The 21,423-nt window shown below is 39.7% G+C and overlaps 1 protein-coding gene across 1 annotated transcript in view; it reads right to left on the reverse strand.

Moving 5' to 3' along the window:
* LOC103191737 (transient receptor potential cation channel subfamily C member 4 associated protein) overlaps nt 1–21,423 on the reverse strand; it is a 93,832-nt gene that overhangs the window by 58,138 nt on the left and 14,271 nt on the right. The window contains exons 2-3 of the mRNA XM_007934588.2: nt 12,663–12,791; nt 9,578–9,694 (exon numbers count right to left, since the gene is read on the reverse strand). Of these exons, the coding sequence (XP_007932779.1) occupies nt 9,578–9,694; nt 12,663–12,791 (246 nt within the window). The remainder of the gene's footprint in view (nt 1–9,577; nt 9,695–12,662; nt 12,792–21,423) is intronic.

Here is a 21,423-nt window from a genome sequence, read left to right on the forward strand (position 1 = left end):
ACACACACACACACACACAGGGAAACTGTCAGATTAACTTTTTGAGAACCACCAAATGTTTCCTATAGCATCAGCCTCTTAATGGTATTTTGATAAACACAAATCTGTAATTTTACTGTAGAAAGTATTTGTCAATGTTTTTAAGTAGTATTTTTTTGTTTCTTATTTAAGAAATCTTTCCTTATCTCAAGATCACGAAAACATTCTACTTTAGCTTCCGGAAGCTTTTTTTGTTTTACCTTTCATATTTAAGTCTCTATGCCACCTGGAATTGATTTTTGTGTATGACATGGGGTAGAGATCAAGGCTAATTTTTTTCTACATAGATACCAAGTTGATCTAGCAGCACTTATTATAAAACCATCTTTTCCCCACTGGACTGCATGGCACCTTTGTCATGGGTTAGGTGACTGTGTAGGAAACTCACAATTTTAATTAGGGCCAATTATAATTGCTAAGTTAGGGAAATGAATTAAAAAAAAAAAAAAATCCACTGCCATCAAGTCGATTCCAACTCATAGTGACCCCTTTGGGTTTCCGGGGCAGTATCTCTATGGAAGTAGATTGCCCAATCTTTCCTCTGAGGAGTGGCTAGTGGGTTTGAACTGCCACCTTCTGCTTAGCAGTCAAATGCCTTAGGCACTATGCCACCAGAGCTCCCCAGGGAAATGAATAGGAGAAGGAAAAAAGAAAACTGAAAGAAAGAAGAACTCTGTTGGTACCACAGGAATCAGATTCACCTTGGATGCCAGAACATGGGGGAACGGGTCACTTAAATAAACTTTACTCTCACAAAATGCACTGTGTTGCTGTTATGTGCCGTCGAGTCAGACTTGACTCATAGCGACCCCTCCTTGGGTTTGTGAAGCAGTATCACTATGGAAATAGACTGCCCCATCTTCCTTCCGAGGAGTAGCTGGTGGGTTTGAACCACCAGCCTTCTGGTTAGCAGTCAAGTGCCTTAGGCACTATGCTACCAGAGCTCCTACACAAAATGCACTAGCTACCAAAATTCAGAATACTTTCTAACACCAAATAAGAGCAATTCTGTGATATTTTAAGGGCTCTTATTTCAAAGCAACTGTCATATGTTTAGAAAATACACATTTCAGGAGCTTCCTGTTCTTGATGTACTTTGTACATATAGCTCTACAAATGGGGTAAAACATTAAGCAAAGCAGCCAATGAGAAGATAGATATATGGCTACGTTGATTTGGTCAAGACAATGCATCTGTGTGTTTGTTCTCTCGATACAGCATGCTGTTAGGTGTCGTCAAGTCAGTTTCGACTCACAGTGACCCTATGTACAACAGACAAAATACTGCTTGGTTCTGTGCCAGCCTCATAATCATTGTTACGTCTGAGCCTATTACAGCCACTGTGTCCATCCATCTCATGGAGGGTCTTCCTCTTTTTCTCTGACCCTCTACTTTACCACGCATGATATACTTCTCCAGGGATTGGTCTCTTCTAAATATGAGAGACCCCTAAATTCCTTCCAGGTATTCTATGCCCTTAGAAAAATTTGAGAGTGGTAAAAAGTGGTTAGATCCTGAATCTATTCTGTAGGGAGAGATAACGAGATTTGCTGGTAATGAGACGTAGACTATAAGAAGAAAAGAGTTATCAAGAATAACTCCAAGATTTTTGATCTAAGCAACTGGAAGGAATGGCGATCCATTTACTGTGATGAGGAAGACTGTAGTGGGGCGAACTGTGGTTAAGGGAGATGAGAAATTCCATCCTGGGCATGTTAAGTCTGACATCTCTATTAGGACATCAAATGGAGATACCAAGCAGACTGCTGGATACGAGTCTGGAATTCAAGCAAGAGGTCTGCTCTGGAGCTATAAATATGGGAATTGTCAGTATAAAGATGGTATTAAAAATACATTAGTCCAACTGATATCAAAGGAGTAATTATAAATAGGTAAGGGAGTTCAAGGATTAAACCTTTTAAATCTCAACTGTTAAAAAAGTCAGGGAGAAAAGGAAGAACTAGCAAAAAATTGAGGAGTGGTCAGTGAAGCAGGAGGAAAACTAGGGGAGTTTGGTGTCCTGGAAGCCAAAGAAAACAGTGTTTTAAAACGGAAGAGGTCATCATCAACTGTGTCAAAAGCACTGATAAGAAAGATTGACGACTGAAAACCCACCACCAGATTTAGCAAACTGAGGTCACTGGTGACCTTGCCAAGAGTGGTCTGGTGGCAGTGGGAATGAAACCCATTTAAGAGAGAATGGAAGGAGAAGAATTAGCTTAAGTAAACACAACCCTTTCAAGAAACTGTGCTATAAAATAGGATAGCTAAGAAGGGAAATGGAATCAAAACAGTTTTTCTTCAATATGGGAGAAATAATAACAGCATGTTTCTATGTTAATTGAGAACAATCTGGTCGAGCAAGTACACAGTGCAGAAAAGAGACTTGCAGGAACGATGTTTTTTTACTTCATAAGGATATTATGAAAATTATTAAATGAGATGAAGTGATGAAATTATTACAGTGATTATTAAATTATTAAGTAGGGACAAACATGTCTATCATTTACCAGGTACTCAGTATATTACTACTCTTAAACGTTTATTAAGCAGACATTATGCTAGAGTCAGGCACTCTGGTGGCATAGTGCCTAAGGCATCTGACTGCTAACCAGAAGGCTGGAGGTTCAAACCCACTAGCCACTCCTCAGAAGGAGGGTTGGGCAATCTACTTCCATAGTGATATTGCCTCAGATACCCAAGGAGGGGTCACTATGAGTCAAGACTGACTCGACAGCAGTGAGTTTGGTGGTTTTTTTTTTTTTTTTTAATGCTAGAGTCTATGAGTATGATTAATGTATGATCACTGTTCTCAAAGAACTTACAAACTATTGGGATAGACAAACACAAAATTACAATTCAGTGTGGTCAGTGCTATAATGAGAATCAATCAGAGTTTCACGGGAATACAAAGGTGGGACACCACTCAGATCTAGGAAGCAGGAAGGGTAGCTGGAAGGCTTCCTGGCAGAAGTGAAATCTAGGCTAACAAATGAATATGTAGGTGTGCACCAGGGAAGAAGCTAGAAAGGCAGCATTGAAAGCAGGAAGAGAACATTATATATAAAGGCTCTAAGTACAAAGACTTTCAAACTGACAGGAGCAAAGGGTTGCAGGAAAGTCATGAGAGGAGAAGTTGGGGAAATCAGCAGAGGCCTTGCATACCAATCTGAGAAGGTGCATTTTATCATGAAAGCAATCTGGACCCTCTCTGATCAGGGTTTAGGTAAAACAGAAGGTAGCTTGAAATAGCTAATGTGGAGATACAGGAAAAACACAACTGGGGCAACAGAAGGATTCTGCTATGTAACTGAAGGTATAATTGAAGCAAGGAGATGATGAAGTGACAGCCATATCAATCAACAACCACCACATGGTTTTCACTAACAGTACCAAGCATCATTTGGGTAAAATGAAGACATGATGGGTGAAGACACATCGGACCAGCCCATGGCCGTAGCTTCTCTAAGCAGGTAACATGGAAGGCAATGCGCCAAGGGAGTAGAGGATTCTGGAGAGAGTGGAAAAACAGACTGTGGAGACTAAACCAGACAGTGGAAGGCAGAGGAGGCAGATAACGGGTAGAGGAGAGTCACCACTCAGATTCTGAAACTTTAAATCCAGGATTCATAAAAACTAAATAAATATCATCTTAAAGTCATGGAAAACAGGAAAGATATCAGAAACCTGTATATTTAAAAAACAGTACAAATTTCAGCAAAAGAAAAACAAAAAGTTTACTAAGCTGGAAGTAGATTCCAGCCAATTCCAAAGACTGGTACCAGTACTGGTACTTCAGCAATAAAGAAATTTATGATCACTAAAAAACAGACAGCAAAGCTCACTAGAATTACACATGTCAAAAATTTAACCCCCTTCCTTTCTTGACTGAGTTACTAGATTGATGGGCTAGATGGGGGAAAGCTAAATACACAGTGAACAGTTTGTAGAAGGCAGCTGATCAACACCACTATGAAAAAGTGTAGAGGTATGAGATGAAATCACATAGAACCCAGTGTTGATTCAACATTCAACTCCTAACATATGTGCTTTCATACAAGAAGACTTGAATAAATAAGAAGATATATCCTGTTTTGACTAGGAAGACTCAATATCATAAAGATGTCAATTTAATCTAGTCATTGAAGGTAATAAACCAAAAAAGAAACCAAACCCACTGCCATGGAATTGATTCCAACTCACAGAGACCCCCACTGGGTTTCCTGAGGAGGTAAATATTCATGGAAGTAAACTGCCTGGTCTTCTTTCTGCGGAGTGGCTCATGAGTTTGAATCGTCAACCTTCTGGTTAGTAGTCAAATGTCTTAGGCACTGTACCACCAAAGCCCCTTTATAAGGTAATCATTCCAACAAAATACTTTGGAACTATACAAGCTGATTCTAAAATTCATTGGGGGGGAGGGGGTGCACTGTAGAACAGCTACGTCGCTGGTGTAAGGAAAATCCATGTCAGGAAGGACTAACCCTGTTGTCAGGTGCTATCAAGTCACCTGACTCATAGTGACCCTATGCACAACAGAACAAAACCCTGCCCAGTCCTGTCCCAGCCTCACTCTTCTTGTACAGTTTACAAGCATACTTGCATACTTGAGCCCATCGTTGTAGCCTGTGTCAATCCATCTCATTGAGGGCCTTCCCCTTTTTCGTCCACCCTCTACTTTACCAAGCATGACATCCTTCTCCAGGGAATGGTCCCTTCTGACAACATGACCAAAGTAGGTGAGACGAAGTTTGGCCATTCTTGCTTTCAAGGACCATTCCAACTGCACTTCTGTTGGACAGGTTTGTTAGTTCTTTTAGCAGAATACTTGCAGTATTCTTTCCCAACACCACAACTCAGAAGCATCAACTCTTCTTCAGTCTTCCTTATTCACTGACCAGCTCTCACTTGCATATGAGGCTACTGAAAATACCATGGCTTGGGTTAGCTGTACCTTAGTCTTCAAGGAGACATCTTTGTTCCTCAGCACTTTAATGATGTCTTTAGCAGCAAATTTGCCCAATGCAATACATCATTTGATATCTTGACTGCTGCTTCCATTGATGTTGATTATAGAACTAAGTAATACGAAATATTTGACAATTTATTGGTCCAGTTGTGGGGATTTTTGTTTTCTTTATATTGAGGTGTAATCCACACTGCAGACTGTAGTCTTTAATCTTCATCAGTAAGTGCTTCAAGTCATCCTCACTTTCAGCAAGCAAACTTGTGTCATCTGTGCATCATAGGTTGTTAATGAGCCTTCCTCCAATCCTGATGGCACGTTCTTCTTCACATAGTCCAGCTTCTCCGATTATTTGTTCAGCATACAAATTGCAGAAGTATGTTGAAAGAATACAACTTTGATGCACTCCTTTCCTGATTTTAAACCATGCAGTATCTCCTGGTTCTGTCTGAACGACAGCCTTCTGGTCTATGTACAGGTTCCTCATGAGTAAAACGAAGTGCTCTGGAATGCCATTCTTCTCAATGTTGTAATTTGTTATGATCCACACTGAATGCTTTTGAATAGTCAATACAACACAATAAACATCTTTCTGATATTCTTTGCTTTCAGCCAGGATCCATTTGACATCAGCAATGATATTCTTCATCCCACATCATCTTCTGAATCCAGCTTGCATTTCTGGAACTTCTCTGTCAATACACTGCTGCAATTGTTTTTGAATTATTCTCAGTAAGATTTTACTTGTGTGTGGTATTAATGATATTATTTGGTGATTTCCACAATCCGTGGGATGACCTTTCTTCGGAATGGTTATAAATATGAATCTCTTCCAGTCAGCCAGCCAGGTAGCTGTCTTCCAAATCTCTTGGCATAGCCTAGTGAGTGCCTCTAGCAGGGCATCTGTTTGTTGAAACATCTCAATGGGTATCCTGTCAATTCCTGGAGACTTATTTTTTGCCAATTCCTTCAGAATAGCTTCAACTTCTTCTTCAATATCATTGGTTCTTGATCATATGTCACCTCCTAAAATAGATGAACATCAAACAATTCTTTTCGGTACAGCAACCCTGTATATTCCTTCCACCTTCTTTTGATGTTTCTTGCATCATTCAACATATTGCCCATTTAAAAAAAAAAAAAAAAAAACACACAAACTCACTGCCGTGGAGTCAATTTCAACTCATACCAACCCCGTCTTGGGTTTCCAAGGTGGTATCTCTACAGAAGTAGATTGCCCAGTGCCGTGTAGTAAATTACTTTGTATGGCTTTTCTACCCATAAGTCATTGTAAATTCAGTGGTGGAATGAGCAACTGAGGAGCTCCTGATTGTAAATGTTATCCACGTGGAGTATTTCTATTGGGCGTGGCACAATACAATGTTCTGGGAGGTTCCCACTCTCTCTCAGGTGCTTAGAGTTCTGATGCTATGATTGGCTAGTTTGACGACCCTTCCAGGCCCAAAAGGAGACCTCCTGGAGGCAGAACTCTCTCTCTGACTGCTGGTGGAGGAAGACGTGCTGCTGAAAGAGACACACACTCCTGAGACACGCATTGCTGGGAAAGAGACACAAGAAACACGCATTGCTGAGTGAGACACCGAGGGACCTGGGAAAGAGACTGTGAAAGACTGTTGGCTGAGGGACGGTGGGCTGGGAGAGAGACTGAGCATTTTCCCTGAACTTGAATTGTAGCCTGGTGCTTCCCTAATAAACCGCGTAATCTGTGAGTTCTGTGTGGCCACTGCAGTGAATTATCGAACCCAGGAGAGTGGTGGTGGGTGCTTTGGGAGGAACAATTGGTGAAAGGGCTGGAGGGAGGCAGCATGTCTGGCCTTGCAGTAATAGGCCTTGGGTTACTGCTGGTAATCCTGCCTTCCCCTTGTAGGGTTAGAGGAGGTCAGAACATGTGGCCTCCTCGCCGTTTTAGCACCCAGTCTTCCTTCTGAAAAGTGGCTGGTGGGTTTGAACCATCAGCCTTCTGGTTAGCAGTGAAATGCCTTAGGCACTATGCCACCACAGCTCCTATACTGCTCATAGACTCTTTCAATATTGCAATTCGAGGCTTAAATTTTTTCTTCAGTTCTTTCTGCTTGAAAAATGCTGAGCATGTTCTTCCCTTTTGGTTTTCCATCTTCAGGTCTCTGCACATTTCATCGTAGTAAATGACTATCTTCTTGAGCTACTCTTTGAAATCTTCTGTTCAGCTCTTTGATCTCATCATTTCTTCCATTTGCTTTAGCTACTCTCTGCTCAAGGGCAAGTTTTCCCTTCTAACAACCACTTTATTTTATTTTTTTTTAATCTTTTTTTTTTTTTTTAATTGTGATTTGGGTGAAGACTTACAGAGCAAATTCACTTTCCATATGTTGTTGTTGTTGTTGTTGTTATGTGCCGTCGAGTCGATCCCAACTCATAGCGACCTCTCCTTGGGTTTCCGAGGCAGTATCACTACGGAAGTAGGATTGCCCAACCTTCCTTCCGAGGAGTGGCTGGTGGGTTTGAACTGCCAGCCTTCTGGTTAGCAGTCAAGTGCTTTAGCCACTATGCTACCATAGCAGTTCACATATACTTTGTCTCATGTCATTGACTGCAGTTTACCACAATGCAACAGCTCCCCTCCCACTTCCTCCCCATAGTTATCACTTCCCAGTGTCCATCCCTCCACACTCTCCTGCCCCCTGAGCTGTCTCCCCGTGCATAAGCAGCCCTTCCTTCTCCCATGATTGTTCTCTCCAGGGCGTGTGTCCACTTGAGGTAAATGTTTAACTCACATGCCTGTACTTTGTTTGGCTGGAAACCACAGGTGTGGGTTCAATTCCAGACCTGAAGGGCAGCTAGGGGCCATAGTCTCAGTGGTTCCACCAGGCTCCACTGGACCAGCAAACCTGGTCCCAACCATCTTTTTTTTTTTTTTTCCCCTCCAAATGCTTTTGAGTTTTGTTCCACATTGTTCTCCCTCTCTATGCAGGATCTCCTACATCCCTTCCAAGTGGATGACAGTGGTAGCCGGGCACCATCTAGTTCTTCTGGTCTCATAGTTGTACACGTTGCAGATCGGATGGTGTACCAGTTGCTAGGACTAATTATTTCCATGAAAAAAAAAAACTGAATAGTGGAACAAAGAAGACAGTCGAACAAAGAAGAGAATAGGAAAATCAGTGTATGATAAAAGTGACATTTCAAATCAGTGATGGGCATAAGGGCAGATAACGGGGCGGGGTGGGGAGTAGGATCTCAACACATCACTCATCACACCAAAATACATTTTGAATAGTGTAAAACTTTAAACATATACAATAAAAACATTAAAATATCAGATCAGAAGGAAAAAATCCAACAAAGGGATAAGTGTGAAACAAAATCCTGAAGCCATAAAAGCAAAGACTGATCAATCTGACAACCTAAGTGGTAAATGTTTCTACATTTAAAAATACCATAAGCAAAGTCAAAATTCAACTGACAAACTAGGAATAAATATGCAATACATATGATAAAGGACCTCAAGAAATTAAGAGTCCTTACAAATCTTTTTCTATTTGGTTATTGGGCCTTTTTCTTACTGATTTGTGAGGACTCTTAACAGACAACTGGCAGAAAAGGAAAATTTATAAATACATAAAAAAATATTCAATCTCAAGAGGAAGTACATTTTTAAAACTGCAAAGAAATACTGTATTTCTCACATCTGGTTACTAAATTTTAAAAATACTGTTTGGTGAAGGAGACTTATAGATGCTAGTAGTGCTTTATTTTTATATTTGACTGGTATTAAAAAAGGTATAATTACTATCCAATAACAAAGCCCATAAACCACATACATATATACAGTGTTGATAATGGCATGGGTAGACAGACACTCTTATACACTCCTGTTGCAGATATAAGGTTAATAAAACCTCTTAGGTATGTAAACTGTCAAGTTTACAAACAAAAAAAAATATATCCCAAAGGTATATACTCACACGTTCACAAAAGTATGTATGGAAGGTCTTTAATGAAACATTGTTCATAATACAAAGGTTTAAGAAAAAATGCCCATCCACTGTGGCCTGGGTAAATTATAGTATAATCATAGCAAGGAATACAGATCACTACTTAAAATAATGAGACAGATTTACGTTTACTGAAATGACATCATCTCCAAGCTAGAGATTCAAAGTTACCTGAAAGTTATATGGAAAACACAAGGCATATAACTCATTTAATCAGCATGCCACTCTATGTGGGGAGAAAATAAACCTAAAGTGGTAGGGTGGGGGTTACATACACACACACACACACACACATAAGGAGCAGACATGTCACACATACACAGAGAACATGTCTGGAAGGACATACAAGGAAGTAGTAGTCACAGCTGCTTCTGAGGACGGCACATGGGATGTGGGAGAGACGTACTTTCAAACATAAATTCTTCTAAAATATGCTACTTCAACACAGGTGAGCCCACTGAGCTTCTAAAAGTTACACTTTAGAAATGTGTTTTCCTATCTCTCACTTCAAGCATTAAGTTCTCGAACCATTAAGTACCAGTAGCAAGAGCAGTAGTGATAACGAAAAATTACTTACATCAACACCGCCAAACAAGTCAAAAATATAAGTGTTTGGATAAGTGGTTTCTTGGGTAAGTTTCCTCTCTTCGGTAACAAATGCCATAGCCTCCATGGAGAGAAGAGGAGAAATTTCCTAGTTTTTTTAAAAAGTACACAGAGACGTTCAGTTTTAGTATTCAACACAAATCAGAAATCAAAAAACATCAGAAGCCTTCAGTCAATCCAAAGAATGGTTATTTCAAGTCACTAAAATTTGGGATGGCTGGTTCTGTAGCAACAAATAACAAACAAACAAAAAAAAAACCACCCAACTCCTACAAGAAGTGTTTCCGGATCCTCCCTCTATCAAAAGTAACCTACTGCTGCTCTGAGCTCCCAAAGCAATCTGTTAACTCATGTGTGGTATTTAGAGCTTTCACTTCGTACCAATTTACAAATCTGTTATTTCCTCTCTAGACAATCTGCTCCCTGAAGGCAAGACTGGAAAAGGAGTTCTCTTTCTATCCCCCATAGGTCCCAAGTTACAGCAGGCATTTAATAAAGGTGGATTACACAGCTGTGTTGCTGTGGTTTTTAGGTGCTGTCAGAGTTCTCAAATGTGTTTGAGCTACAGAATCTTTTGTTTATATGGAACAAAAGCCAATAGAAAAAACTAATATTCTTATTAAAAAGTTGGTATAATAATAATGGTAGGAGTGATAATTTTTACGTACCAGGCATGGTTCTACGCATTTCAGGTATTACTACCACCTTTAAGCTTCATAATCCTGTAAGTTATTATCAACCTCCCCATTTTACAGCTAAGGAAACTGATGCATAAAGAGGTTGCCAATGTCATAAAGGTCATATGGGGTAGAGCCAGGACTTAAACCCAGACAGCCTAAGTCCACAATCAGTGCTTATAAAAGAGAGTAGAGCTATTTTGGGTGAAGTGGGGGCTGGAGGAAGGAAGAACCCAGGACTCTGCTATGTTTCTCCTCAGAAGCTGCTGAGGGAGGATGAAACAGTGGGCTGGAACAGTGGTTCTCAAACTTCAATGCACATCAAAATCACCTGTCAGGCTTGCTAAAATCCAGGTTCGTGGGCCCCCACCGCTACGGTTCTTGATTCAGTAGGTATGGGACAAGGCCCGAGAATGTGCACTTCTAACAAGTTCCCAAGTGATGCTGACGTCGATCACACTTCGAGAACCACATGTGGACGAAGAGTGGAACTCCATCTCAAAGAAAGAGCCTACCACGCGCCAGGCACTGGGCTTTCACACTTTAGCCTACCACGCGCCAGGCACTGGGCTTTTACACTTTAACCCATTTATTTAATCCTTAAAATAATTCAGAAGAGAAGGTATAGTCTTACCCATTTTTAAGTTACAAAAAATAAAAATAAGAAAGTGAACAAGACTGTCCAAGGTAACAGAATCAGTAAAAGATCACTTATAGAAGACTGAACCACTTTCTCTGGGTCTCATTTTTCTTATCTCTAAAACCAAAATGTAATTCCTGCTGGCAACAGACAACGCAAGCCTGGTCTTTGAAGTAAGACAAATCTGGGCTCATTATACAGCAGCCATAAGGCTTTGGGCGGGTACTGCTAAGTCTCCATTTCCTCAAATGAAAAAGGGACTGCAGAAGCCATCTGGATTCAGCCGGCCCAGCACCTTTTAACCTCTCCAAGTAACCACCACCCTGCTTCTTTGGGGATGTGCCCTTCCTGTTTCCACAAGGTTCTCCTAAGGCTGCCAAACAGCGCCTCAGGCCCAACCTCAGGAGCAGGTGATCAGGCCTGGCCAATAGTCTCTAATCCCTACTGCCTCAGTGGCTGGCACAAGTTGTAGAAATGAGACCTTACAGCTATGATCACCTGGGGGAACACAAGGCCACACACTGAGGTCAAGATATGAGATGGACAGCCTGACTGAATTCACATCTCTGCTTTCCAATTACGTGAGGCAATAAAGAACCTTTTTTTTTGCTTAAACTAGTCTGAGTTTTCGTCACCTGTAATCAAAATATTCTTGACTAATATAGGGAATATACCACCTATCTCACAGAGTCACCTAAGAATTAAAAATATCTGGTAATCAGTAAGTTTCAAATACATACTTGCTGGGTAAATAAAATGATCACACAGCAAGCACTCACTAATATTAGTTTCCCTCCTCCTCCTACCTCCACTCCGTATCTCAGAGATTTTGCAGGAATCAAATGAAATATGTATAATTCTTTGCAGAGTTTTTTTTTTTTTTTAACCAACTATAAGAGTCTGTATTTATTTCCACCCTAATCAAACCCTGAGAAGATCAAGACTACAAAAGTGTCTTTTCTTAAAGGTAAAGCGTCAACTTAATTAGTACTTATGTTTTAGAATGACTTACTGTGTGATGTAACAATCAGAATTGTGCTTCTGTAAAGCATCATCACCATTCAGTGTCACTCTGACCAAATACAAACAGCATAGGTTTTGATTCGAGAGAGAGCTGGTTCTCTACATTCAAATTTGGGGCCACGCCAAACTAAAGTTTGGATATGGTAACCCCAAACTTACAAAATCAGAAACTCTGGGGTGGGGTCCAGCACTGTTTGAACAAGCCCTCCAGGTGATTCTGATGTGCACTGACGTTTCAGAAGCCCTGGCTGTCACATAATGTCTGTGCACAATTTCCACCCATCTTATAACCATTAAGTCAGACCCCTCCGATCTTGTGTTAGCCATAATTATCAACAACCACAAGGGTCCTTTTATGACCTTCAGTAATATGGGATCCTTTAAATCCATTCAAAAAGAATAGCATCAAACAAACAAAAGAACATCATCCAAATCCAACCCAGGGCAGTGTTGATCTCCAAAATTAAGCAAGCGCTGCCACAAAACAAGAGTGAATAAAGACTGAATGATGATAGACTGATAAAGACACAGGAAACTGAATGATGACTGTCTCTCGGTGATAGGATGGAGGTGATTTTTATTTTCTACTTTGTACTTTTTCTTAACTTCCCAAATTTTCTACGGCTTATATATTAAAGGGAGGCTATTCAAAAAGCAGATAGCTTGTGTCACCTAGAGGCCCGGAAGAAAGTCCCTCCAAGAACCCGCAGAGTTACCTTGAGGATGTTTTGGCACTCAGCGAAGTCACTGTGGAGGTGGCTGGTTGCATATAGTTTAAGGAGCAGCTGAGGAATTCCACTCCATTTGGATTGTTTGTCCCTCTCCGTCAAAAAAGTTTCAGTGAACTGTGAGTCAAAAAAAAAAAAAAAAAATTTTACTAGTGAGTAAAGAACTAGGAGCAGAGTCTCCCAAGCTCACCCAGCGCACACTTTCAAAGCCTCTTTCTAGAAACAGCTCTCCAACAACAGTCTATATAATTCAAAAGTCCAACTCCTTACCCTGCAATACAATTCCCCAGTAGTCTGTCACTCACTTTCCCTTCCAGCATCACCTCTCTCGAATGCACATTCTTGGCTCCTAAAGTACAGTTCACGTTCTCACCCTGTGCCTTGCCACTCATGTTCTGCCTCCTGCGTAAAATATCCTCTCCTGCCTTATCTACCTGGAAGGTTCCTTCTCCACCTCCAAAACGTTAAGATAAACTACCAGGATTTTCCTTGATTGGCTTTGCCCTCTCTTCTTTCTAAGTGATTAGGTGCCCTTCCTAATCTAACAACTCAATAATAAAAAAGACAAACTATTTAAAAACGGACAAACATTCTGAATAGACACTGCTCGAAGGAAGATACACAAAATGGTCAGTAAATACATGAAAGATGCCAGACATCATTAGTTATCAGAGAAATTCAAAGCAAAACCATGAGATGCTACTTCACCCCCATTAGGATGGCTAGAATCAAAAAGTAAGAGGTAACAAAAAGTGTAGGCAGGAATGTGGAGAAATCATCAGAAGTCTTATACACTGTGGTGGGAATAAAAATGGTACAGTTTGGAAGACTGGCAATTCATAAAATAAGTAATCAAATTCACCGTATGACTAATCAATTCTACTCCTAGACACATACCTAAGAGAAATGAAAACATATGTCCACATAAAAACTTCTACACAAATGTGTTTAGTAGCATTATTCATAATAGCCAAAAGGTAGAAACATCAATGGTTGAATGGATAAAGAAGATGTGGTAGATCAATACAATGGAATATTATTTGGCCATAAAAAAGAATGAAGTACTAATACATGCTACAATGTGAGGAACATGACGCTAAGGGAAAGAAGACAGTCATTTAAGGCCATGTTTCATGATCCCATTAGTATGGAATGTCTGTTGTTGTTTGCCGGAATGTCTAGTATAGGCAAATTCATAGTGGTTGCCAGGAGCAGGGTAGAAGGGAAAACTGGGAGTAACTCTTTAGGTATGAGGTTTCTGTTGCAGGTAATAAAATGTTTTAAAATTGATTGTGATTAGTGCATAACATGTGTATAGTAAAAATCAATGACTTACACACTTTAAATGGGTGAAATGTGTAGCATGTAAACTGTAACTCAATATAGGAACTCTAAGGAACTCTGGTGGCATAGTGCCTAAGGCATCTGAATGCTAACCAGAAGGCTGGCGATTCAAACCCACCAGCCACTCCACGGAAGGAAGACTGGAGGATCTACTTCCGTAAAGATTTACCACCTCGGAAACCCAAAGGAGGTCGCTATGAGTCGGAAATGACTCGATGGCAGTGAGTTTGGTTTGGAGTTTTTATAGGAGCTCTGGTGGGACTGTGTTTAAATGCTAACCAAAAGTTTGGAAGTTTGAACCCATTCCATGAAAGAAGCACAAGGTCTGCTTCCGCAAAGATTTACAGCCTTGGGAACCCTATGGGGCAGTTCTACCCTCTTCTATAAGGGTCACTATGAGTTGAAATCAACTTCGTGGTTTTTTTTAAAAGCTGTTATAAAACATAAATTACAGGTATAATCTAAAACTGGATTGTGTTCATAGTTGCCTAACACTATGAATTTACTGAAAATCATTTACACCCATTTGAATGAGCAAACTTTGTTATTTATAAATTATACCTCAACAGCTGAGTAAAATAAGTAAATTACAAAATGATAAATATTGTGTGACCTCATATATATATATATATATATATATATATATATACACATCAGACAAACCAAAAGACTACAAGACCAAACTCACAGCCATTGAGTCGATTCTGACTCATAGAAACCCTCTTTGGGTTTCTAAGTTGGTAAATCTTTACAGAAGTAGCTTGGCCAGTCTTCCTTCCATGGAGTGGCTAGTGGGTTTGAACCATCATCAACTTTCTGGTTAGCAGTCAAATGCCTTGGGTGCTATACCACCAGAGTTCCTTTATATAAAGACAAGAACAGGCAAATGGATAGAGACCAAAAGTTTATTAGTGCACAGGAGGGAAGGAGAAATGGAGAGGTGATCACTGCTTATGGTTCACTGACTTTCAGTTTACAGTGATGGAAAAATCTAGTTGCACAGCCAATTTACTCAAGTGATGTCAATAAACTGTACACCTATAAAAAGCAGAATTGGTGAAAGATGTGTCATAAATATATTTACAACAACACAAGAGTAGCTGCTGAGACTGCTTACATATAACCAAACACCTCATGGATATGGCTCCTTGATTTGGAGGTGTGGGGTCATGGTTTCAAGGGACATCCCAGTTAATTGGCCAAACGTGATTAGTGCTTCTACCTTCTAGTTGGTTGACTAGTGCCATGGAAGGCACAACCACTGGTCTCTATTCACCTGCAGCAAAAGAGGAAGAACAGCCAGGAATAAGAGGAGGACATGGAATGGGTGGCTAACTGCTTCCACAAACAACTGCCTCCTTTGCCTCAAGACCAGAACTAGACAGTGCCTCGCTACTACCATTGCTAAACGTTTTAACTAAAGATTTGAAAAAAGAATCCTGGATCCAAAGGGAGAAAATGCAGAAAAGAATCTCAGATTCTCATGGAATCCAGATTTTCCAGCGCCACTGAGGCAGGACGAACCCCCAAAACTACTGCCCTGAGATAATCTTTAAACCTTAAACTAAAATTATCCCCCCAAAGTCTTCTTTCAAACAAATAACTTAAGCTTAACTAGCAAAGAATGTCTGCCTTGAGCATTGTATTCTTTTAAGAATGACCTATACGAATCAAAATGACACAGCAACTCAGGATTAGATAGGGAACTTGGGGGCAAAAGACTATGTTAATAGGGGAGGGACAGTTAGGAAAAGAAGACTAAGAATGGTTCACAACTTGAAGAATGTAATCCATGTCACTAAATTGTATATGTAGTAATAGTTTAATTGGTTTAGTTTCTGCTGTATATTCTCAACAAAAAATAAAATTTAAAAAAGTATACCTCAATAAAGCTGTTGAAAGAAAAAAAGAAACATTTTTTTAAAAAGGAGAGAAAAAGGAACATAAAACATGTGGGACATTTAAAAAGAAATTATTAAATAAGCCTGTACATTTAACCTCAAAATATTAAATGTAATAAATGTTCCAATTAAAAGTCAAAGTTTGTTAACACTGCTTACCAGAGATACAGCTTACAGGAATGGCTGAATGTGAAAGAATGGGAAATAATATGCAGTGTAAACATACACCCACAGAAAGGTGGTGTAACTAATACTAAAACCAGCAAAACACTGAAGGCAAAAAGCATCACCAGAGTTACTCTACGAGGATAAAAAGGTCAAACCAAGACAAGGTAGTAATTCTAAATTGGAATGTATCTAACAAAATCCCTTCAATGTATAAATAAATAAATAAAGCAAAAATTGACAGGGCTAAGAGACTGTTGTTCTTAAGCACCAAAGACTCAGTTCTGACTCACAGCGACCCACGTAGTACAGTGAAATGAAACACTACTCTGTGCCATCTTCACGATCACTGCCAAGCCTGAGCCCACAGACGCAGCCACTGTGACAATCCATCTCACTGAGGGGCTTCTGTTTTTTCACTGACCCTCTACTTTATCAGGCATGGTATCCTTCTCCAGAGAAGGTCCCTTCTGACAACATGACCAAAGTAGGTGGGACAAAGTCTGGCCATTCTCCTTTCTAAGGAGCATTCCAGCTGTACTTCCTCCCTGGCAGGTTGGTTTGTTCTGCTTGCCCTCCATGTCTTCACCAACATTGTAATTCAAATGCATCAATTCTTCTGTGGTCTTCCTTATTCATTATCCAGCTTTCAAATGCGTATGAGGTGATTGAAAATGCCAGGGCTTGGGTCAGGCACATCTTTGTCTTCAAAGTGACATCTTTGCTCTTTAACACTTTAAAGAGGTCTTTTGTAGCAGATCTGCCCAGTGCAATGTTGTTGTTGTTACTGCCATGCAGACTGACTCATAGTGACCCCTCCTTGGGTTGCCCGAGGCACTTGCCCAACCTTCCTTCGGAGAAGTGGCTGTGAGTTTGAACCTCCAGCCTTCTGGTTAGCAGTCAAGTGCCTTAGGCACTATGCTACCAGAGCTCCCGCCCAGTGCAATAGTAACCTGATTTCTTGACTGTTTCTTGAAAAGTAAACATCAGTTGCAGCATTCCATCAACAGGGAGCTGCCAGAAATTAAAGCCAGATATCATTGCTAATGTCAGACAGATATTGGCTTAAAGTAAAGAATACCAGAAAGATGTTTACCTGTGTTTTATTTATATGCAAAGGTATTTGAATGTGTGGATCATAACAAATTATGGCTAACACTGTGAAGAATGGGAATTTCAGAACACTTGATTGTGCTCACGAGGAACCTGTATATAGACCAAGAGGCAACTGTTCGAACATAACAAAGGATACTGCATGCCTTTCACCACACTTACTCAATCTGTATGCTGCTCAAATAACATGAGAAGCTGGACTATATGAAGAAGAATGCAGCATTAAGATTGGAGGAAGACTCAATAACAACCTGCAAAATGCGTATGACATGCCCTTGCTTCCTGAAAGTGAAGAAGTCTTGAAAAATTTACTGATGATGATTAAAGACTACAGTCTCCAGTATGGATTACACCTCAACATAAAGAAAACAAATATCCTTATAAATGGACCAATAAGCAACATCACAGTAAATGTAGAAAAGATTCAAGATGTCAGGGATTTCATTTTACTTGGATCCATAGTCAACACCCACGGAAGTAGTAGTCAAGAAATCAGTACTGCACTGGGCAACTCTGCTGCAAAAGACCTCTTTAAAGAACTTGAAAAGACAAAGTAAGGTATTTGAAGTGTAGTAAAATTACACAGTACGGCTTTTCTAGCCAGTCTTTGTAACTCCCACTTTGCCATGAGCAACTGAGTAGCTGATTGTTAAAGTTATCCACCTGGTATTTCTGTTAGAGCAGCAGGAAGCAATCTTCTAAGTCAGCTGTCTCTCAGGTGTGTAGAATTTCATGTTGGGATTGGTTAGTTTTCCCATGCTGCCAGGCTCAAAAGGAGCCCTCCTAGAGGCAGGAGTCTTTCTGACTGCCGGCTGAGAAAGACATGCTACTGAGAGAAAGATGTGAAACACGCTGCTTAGAGAGAGAGAGAGAGGGAGGGAGAGACGCACGGCTGAGAGAGAGATGTGCTACTAAGAGAGACGGCTGGCTACTGAGAGAGAGGGCTGGCTGCTGAGAGACTGCTGGCTGAGAGACACAGAGCACATTCCTGAACTTGAATTATAGCCTGTTGCTTCCATAATAAACCTCATAATCTGTGAATTCTATGTGGCCACTGCAGTGAATTATCGAACCTGGCAGAGAGGTGGCGGGTGCCGCAGGAGGAACGGTTGGTGTCAAGGCTGGTAAGAGAGCTGGAACGTGGCAGTATGTCTGGCCTCATAGGAACAGGCTTTGGGCTGTTGCTGGTGGTTCTGTTTTCCTCTTGTGAAGCTGGAGGAGTCTGAAGATGCCATCTCCCTGCCTCTTTGGCAGTATTATGATGAAATGTGCAAAGGTGAGTTGGCAAACCAAAAGACAGGAACATGGTTGGTATTTCTCAAGCTGAAAGAACTAAAGAAGAAATTCAAGCTTCAGGTTGCGGTACTGAAGGATTCCATGAGCAAAATACTGAATGATGTAGGAGGCATCAAAAGAAGATGGAAGGAATACAGAATCACTGTGCCAAAAAGAAATGGTCAATGTTCAATCATTTCAGGAAGTAGCACATGATCAAGAACCAATGGTAGTGAAGGAAGAAGTCCAAACTGCACTGAAGGAACTGGTGAAAAACAAGGCTCCAGGAATTGATGGAATACCTACTGAAATATTTCAATAAATGGATGCATCACTGGGTGTGCTCATTCATTTATGCCAAGAAATTTGGAAGACAGCTACCTGGCCAACCAACTGGAAGAGATCCCTATTTGTTTTGTTTTGTCTTTCAATTGTGATTTGGGTGAAAGCTAACAGAGCAAATTCACTGTTCAGTCAACAAAACACATTTTGTTTTGTGACACTGATTGCAATCCCCACAATGAAACAGCTCTCTTCCCACTTGGTTACCTTTTCCCTGTGTCTTTGTTTCCTATGCATTCCTGCCCTCTGAGCTATCTCCCTGTATAAATGCTGCTCTTGTAATTTCCCATGGTTGATTATTTTAAGGAGTGTACCTACTTGATGTAATTGGTCACCTTGTAGGCTGTAAGTGTTTGACTTTTTGTCTGAAAGTTAAGCCATAGGCATGAGTTCAACTCCAGAGCTGAAGGGGATTAGGGGCCATAGTCTCAGGAGTAAGAAGTCTTTATCAGACAAATAAACCTGGTCCTCTTTTTTTTTTTAATCATTTTGAATTTTGTTCCACATTTTTAAGAGCTCTATACTTGTCCCTATTCCAAAGAAAGGTGGTCCAACAGAATGCAGAAATTATTGAACACTATCAATAACATCACACACAAGTAAACTTTTGCTGAAGATAATTCAGAAAGAGTCACAGCAGTGCACTGACGGGACTAAGAGGAGGAACAGGCAAACCCACAATTACAGTAGAGAATTTTTATATATCTCAAGCACAAAATTAAGAAGAAATGGAAGATTTTAACATAATTAAACAACAAAACTGACATATGTACAGCACTACCTCTAGGAAGTGTCCTCTACATATTCTTTGCAAATACATGAAAAACATTTACAAAAATGACTACTTGCTAGGCAACAGAGCAAATGTCAACATGTTTAAAAGAAATAAAATCATACAGTTAGTGCTCCGACCACAGTGCAAGTAACTTAAAGTATGTAATAAAAAGATATCTGTATATTCATTCTTTGAAAATTAAGCAATATACTTTTAAAAAAATGTATGAGTCAAAGTGGAAATTTGAAAATACTCTGAAATGAATGAAAATGAAAATTCTACTTATAAAACTCACAGGGAACAACCAAAGTCATGCTTAGTGGCCAGCATAAACCTGATACTAAAATCTGTCAAAAGGAAAATACAGGCCTGCTTGCTCATGAACGTAGAGAAAAAGATCTTACCATAAGCATTAGTGACTCAGATTTAGTAATCTATAGAAGGATGTAATTTGTGTTAGAAATTCAAAGTTGGTCTAATATTTGAAAAATGACTCAGTGTAATTCTCCACATTAATAACAAAAAGGAGAACAATTATATGAAATCTCAATTGATGCAGAGAATGCATGTTGATAGAACTCACTATCCATTCAAGATAAATTCAGATTCAGAAAGGGAAACTTATTAAAGGGTATCTAGAGAAAATCTACAGCAAACACAATACACGGTGGTAAAGTGTTAACACTTCCCTTCTTAGGTCAGAAACACGCCACTTCTATTCATTGTACTGGAGGTCCCAGCCAGCACAGTAAAGCAAGAAAAAGAAATAAATACAGAGTATCTGAAAGGATAAATAAAAGCATCATTTGCAGATGATATTGACAAATGATTATAAATGTATATGGGTACACCTCATTTATTGAGCTTCCCTTTACTGCATACCGCAGATACTATGTTTTTTTACAAACTGAAGATTTGTAGCAACCCTGAATAGAATAAGTCTATTGGTGCCATTTTCCCAATAGCATGTGCTCATTTTTTGTCTCTGTGTCTAATTTTGGTAACTCTCAGAATATTTCATACTTTTCCATAAATCCATTGCACACATAATAGACCACAACATAGTGTAAACATAACTTTTATATGCACTGGGAAAACAAAAACTTCATGTGACTCGCTTTATTACGATATTCACTTTATTGCAGTGGTCTGGAACCAAACTCGCAATATCTCCAAGGCATGCCCATAAAATCCAAAAGAATCTAAATTATTAAAACATAAGAACAATATAAACACAAGAGCAAGATAAAATAAATCTTATTTTTGTATTCTAGCCAGTTAAACACAATTTTAAAAACTATTTACAATGCCATCAAAAAATGTCAAATGAGACAACTATATAAGGGACATCTACATCAACTGCACAACACAGTTCATAAAGACAATGTTCTGCATCCTACTTTGGTGAGTAGTATCTGGGGTCTTGAAAGCAAGTGGCCATCTAAGATACAAACTATTGGGTCTCTTCCCATCCAGAACAAAGGAGAGTGAAGAAAACCAAAGATTAATTGGCAGCAACTGATATATGCACACCCATGTTCATCACAGCACTATAAAAGATGGAAACAACTTAGGTGCCCATCAACAGAAGAATGGATAACCAAACTATAGGACATACACACAATGGAATACTATGCAACACTTAAGAATAATGTAGAATCTGCAAAACACTGCATAATGTGGATGAACTTGGAGGACATTATGCTGAATGAAATAAGTCACTCCCAGGACAAATATTGTATTCATTCATTAATAATAATAATAATTATTATTATTATTAGATGGAAAATCTACAGCAAACGTAATATTGTTTTTGTTGTTATGTCCTGTCAAG

The sequence above is a fragment of the Orycteropus afer genome, unplaced genomic scaffold (assembly GCF_000298275.1).
Source record: "Orycteropus afer afer isolate SDZICR_OR568_19922 unplaced genomic scaffold, OryAfe1.0 scaffold00020, whole genome shotgun sequence".
NCBI classification, from domain to species: Eukaryota; Metazoa; Chordata; class Mammalia; order Tubulidentata; family Orycteropodidae; genus Orycteropus; species Orycteropus afer.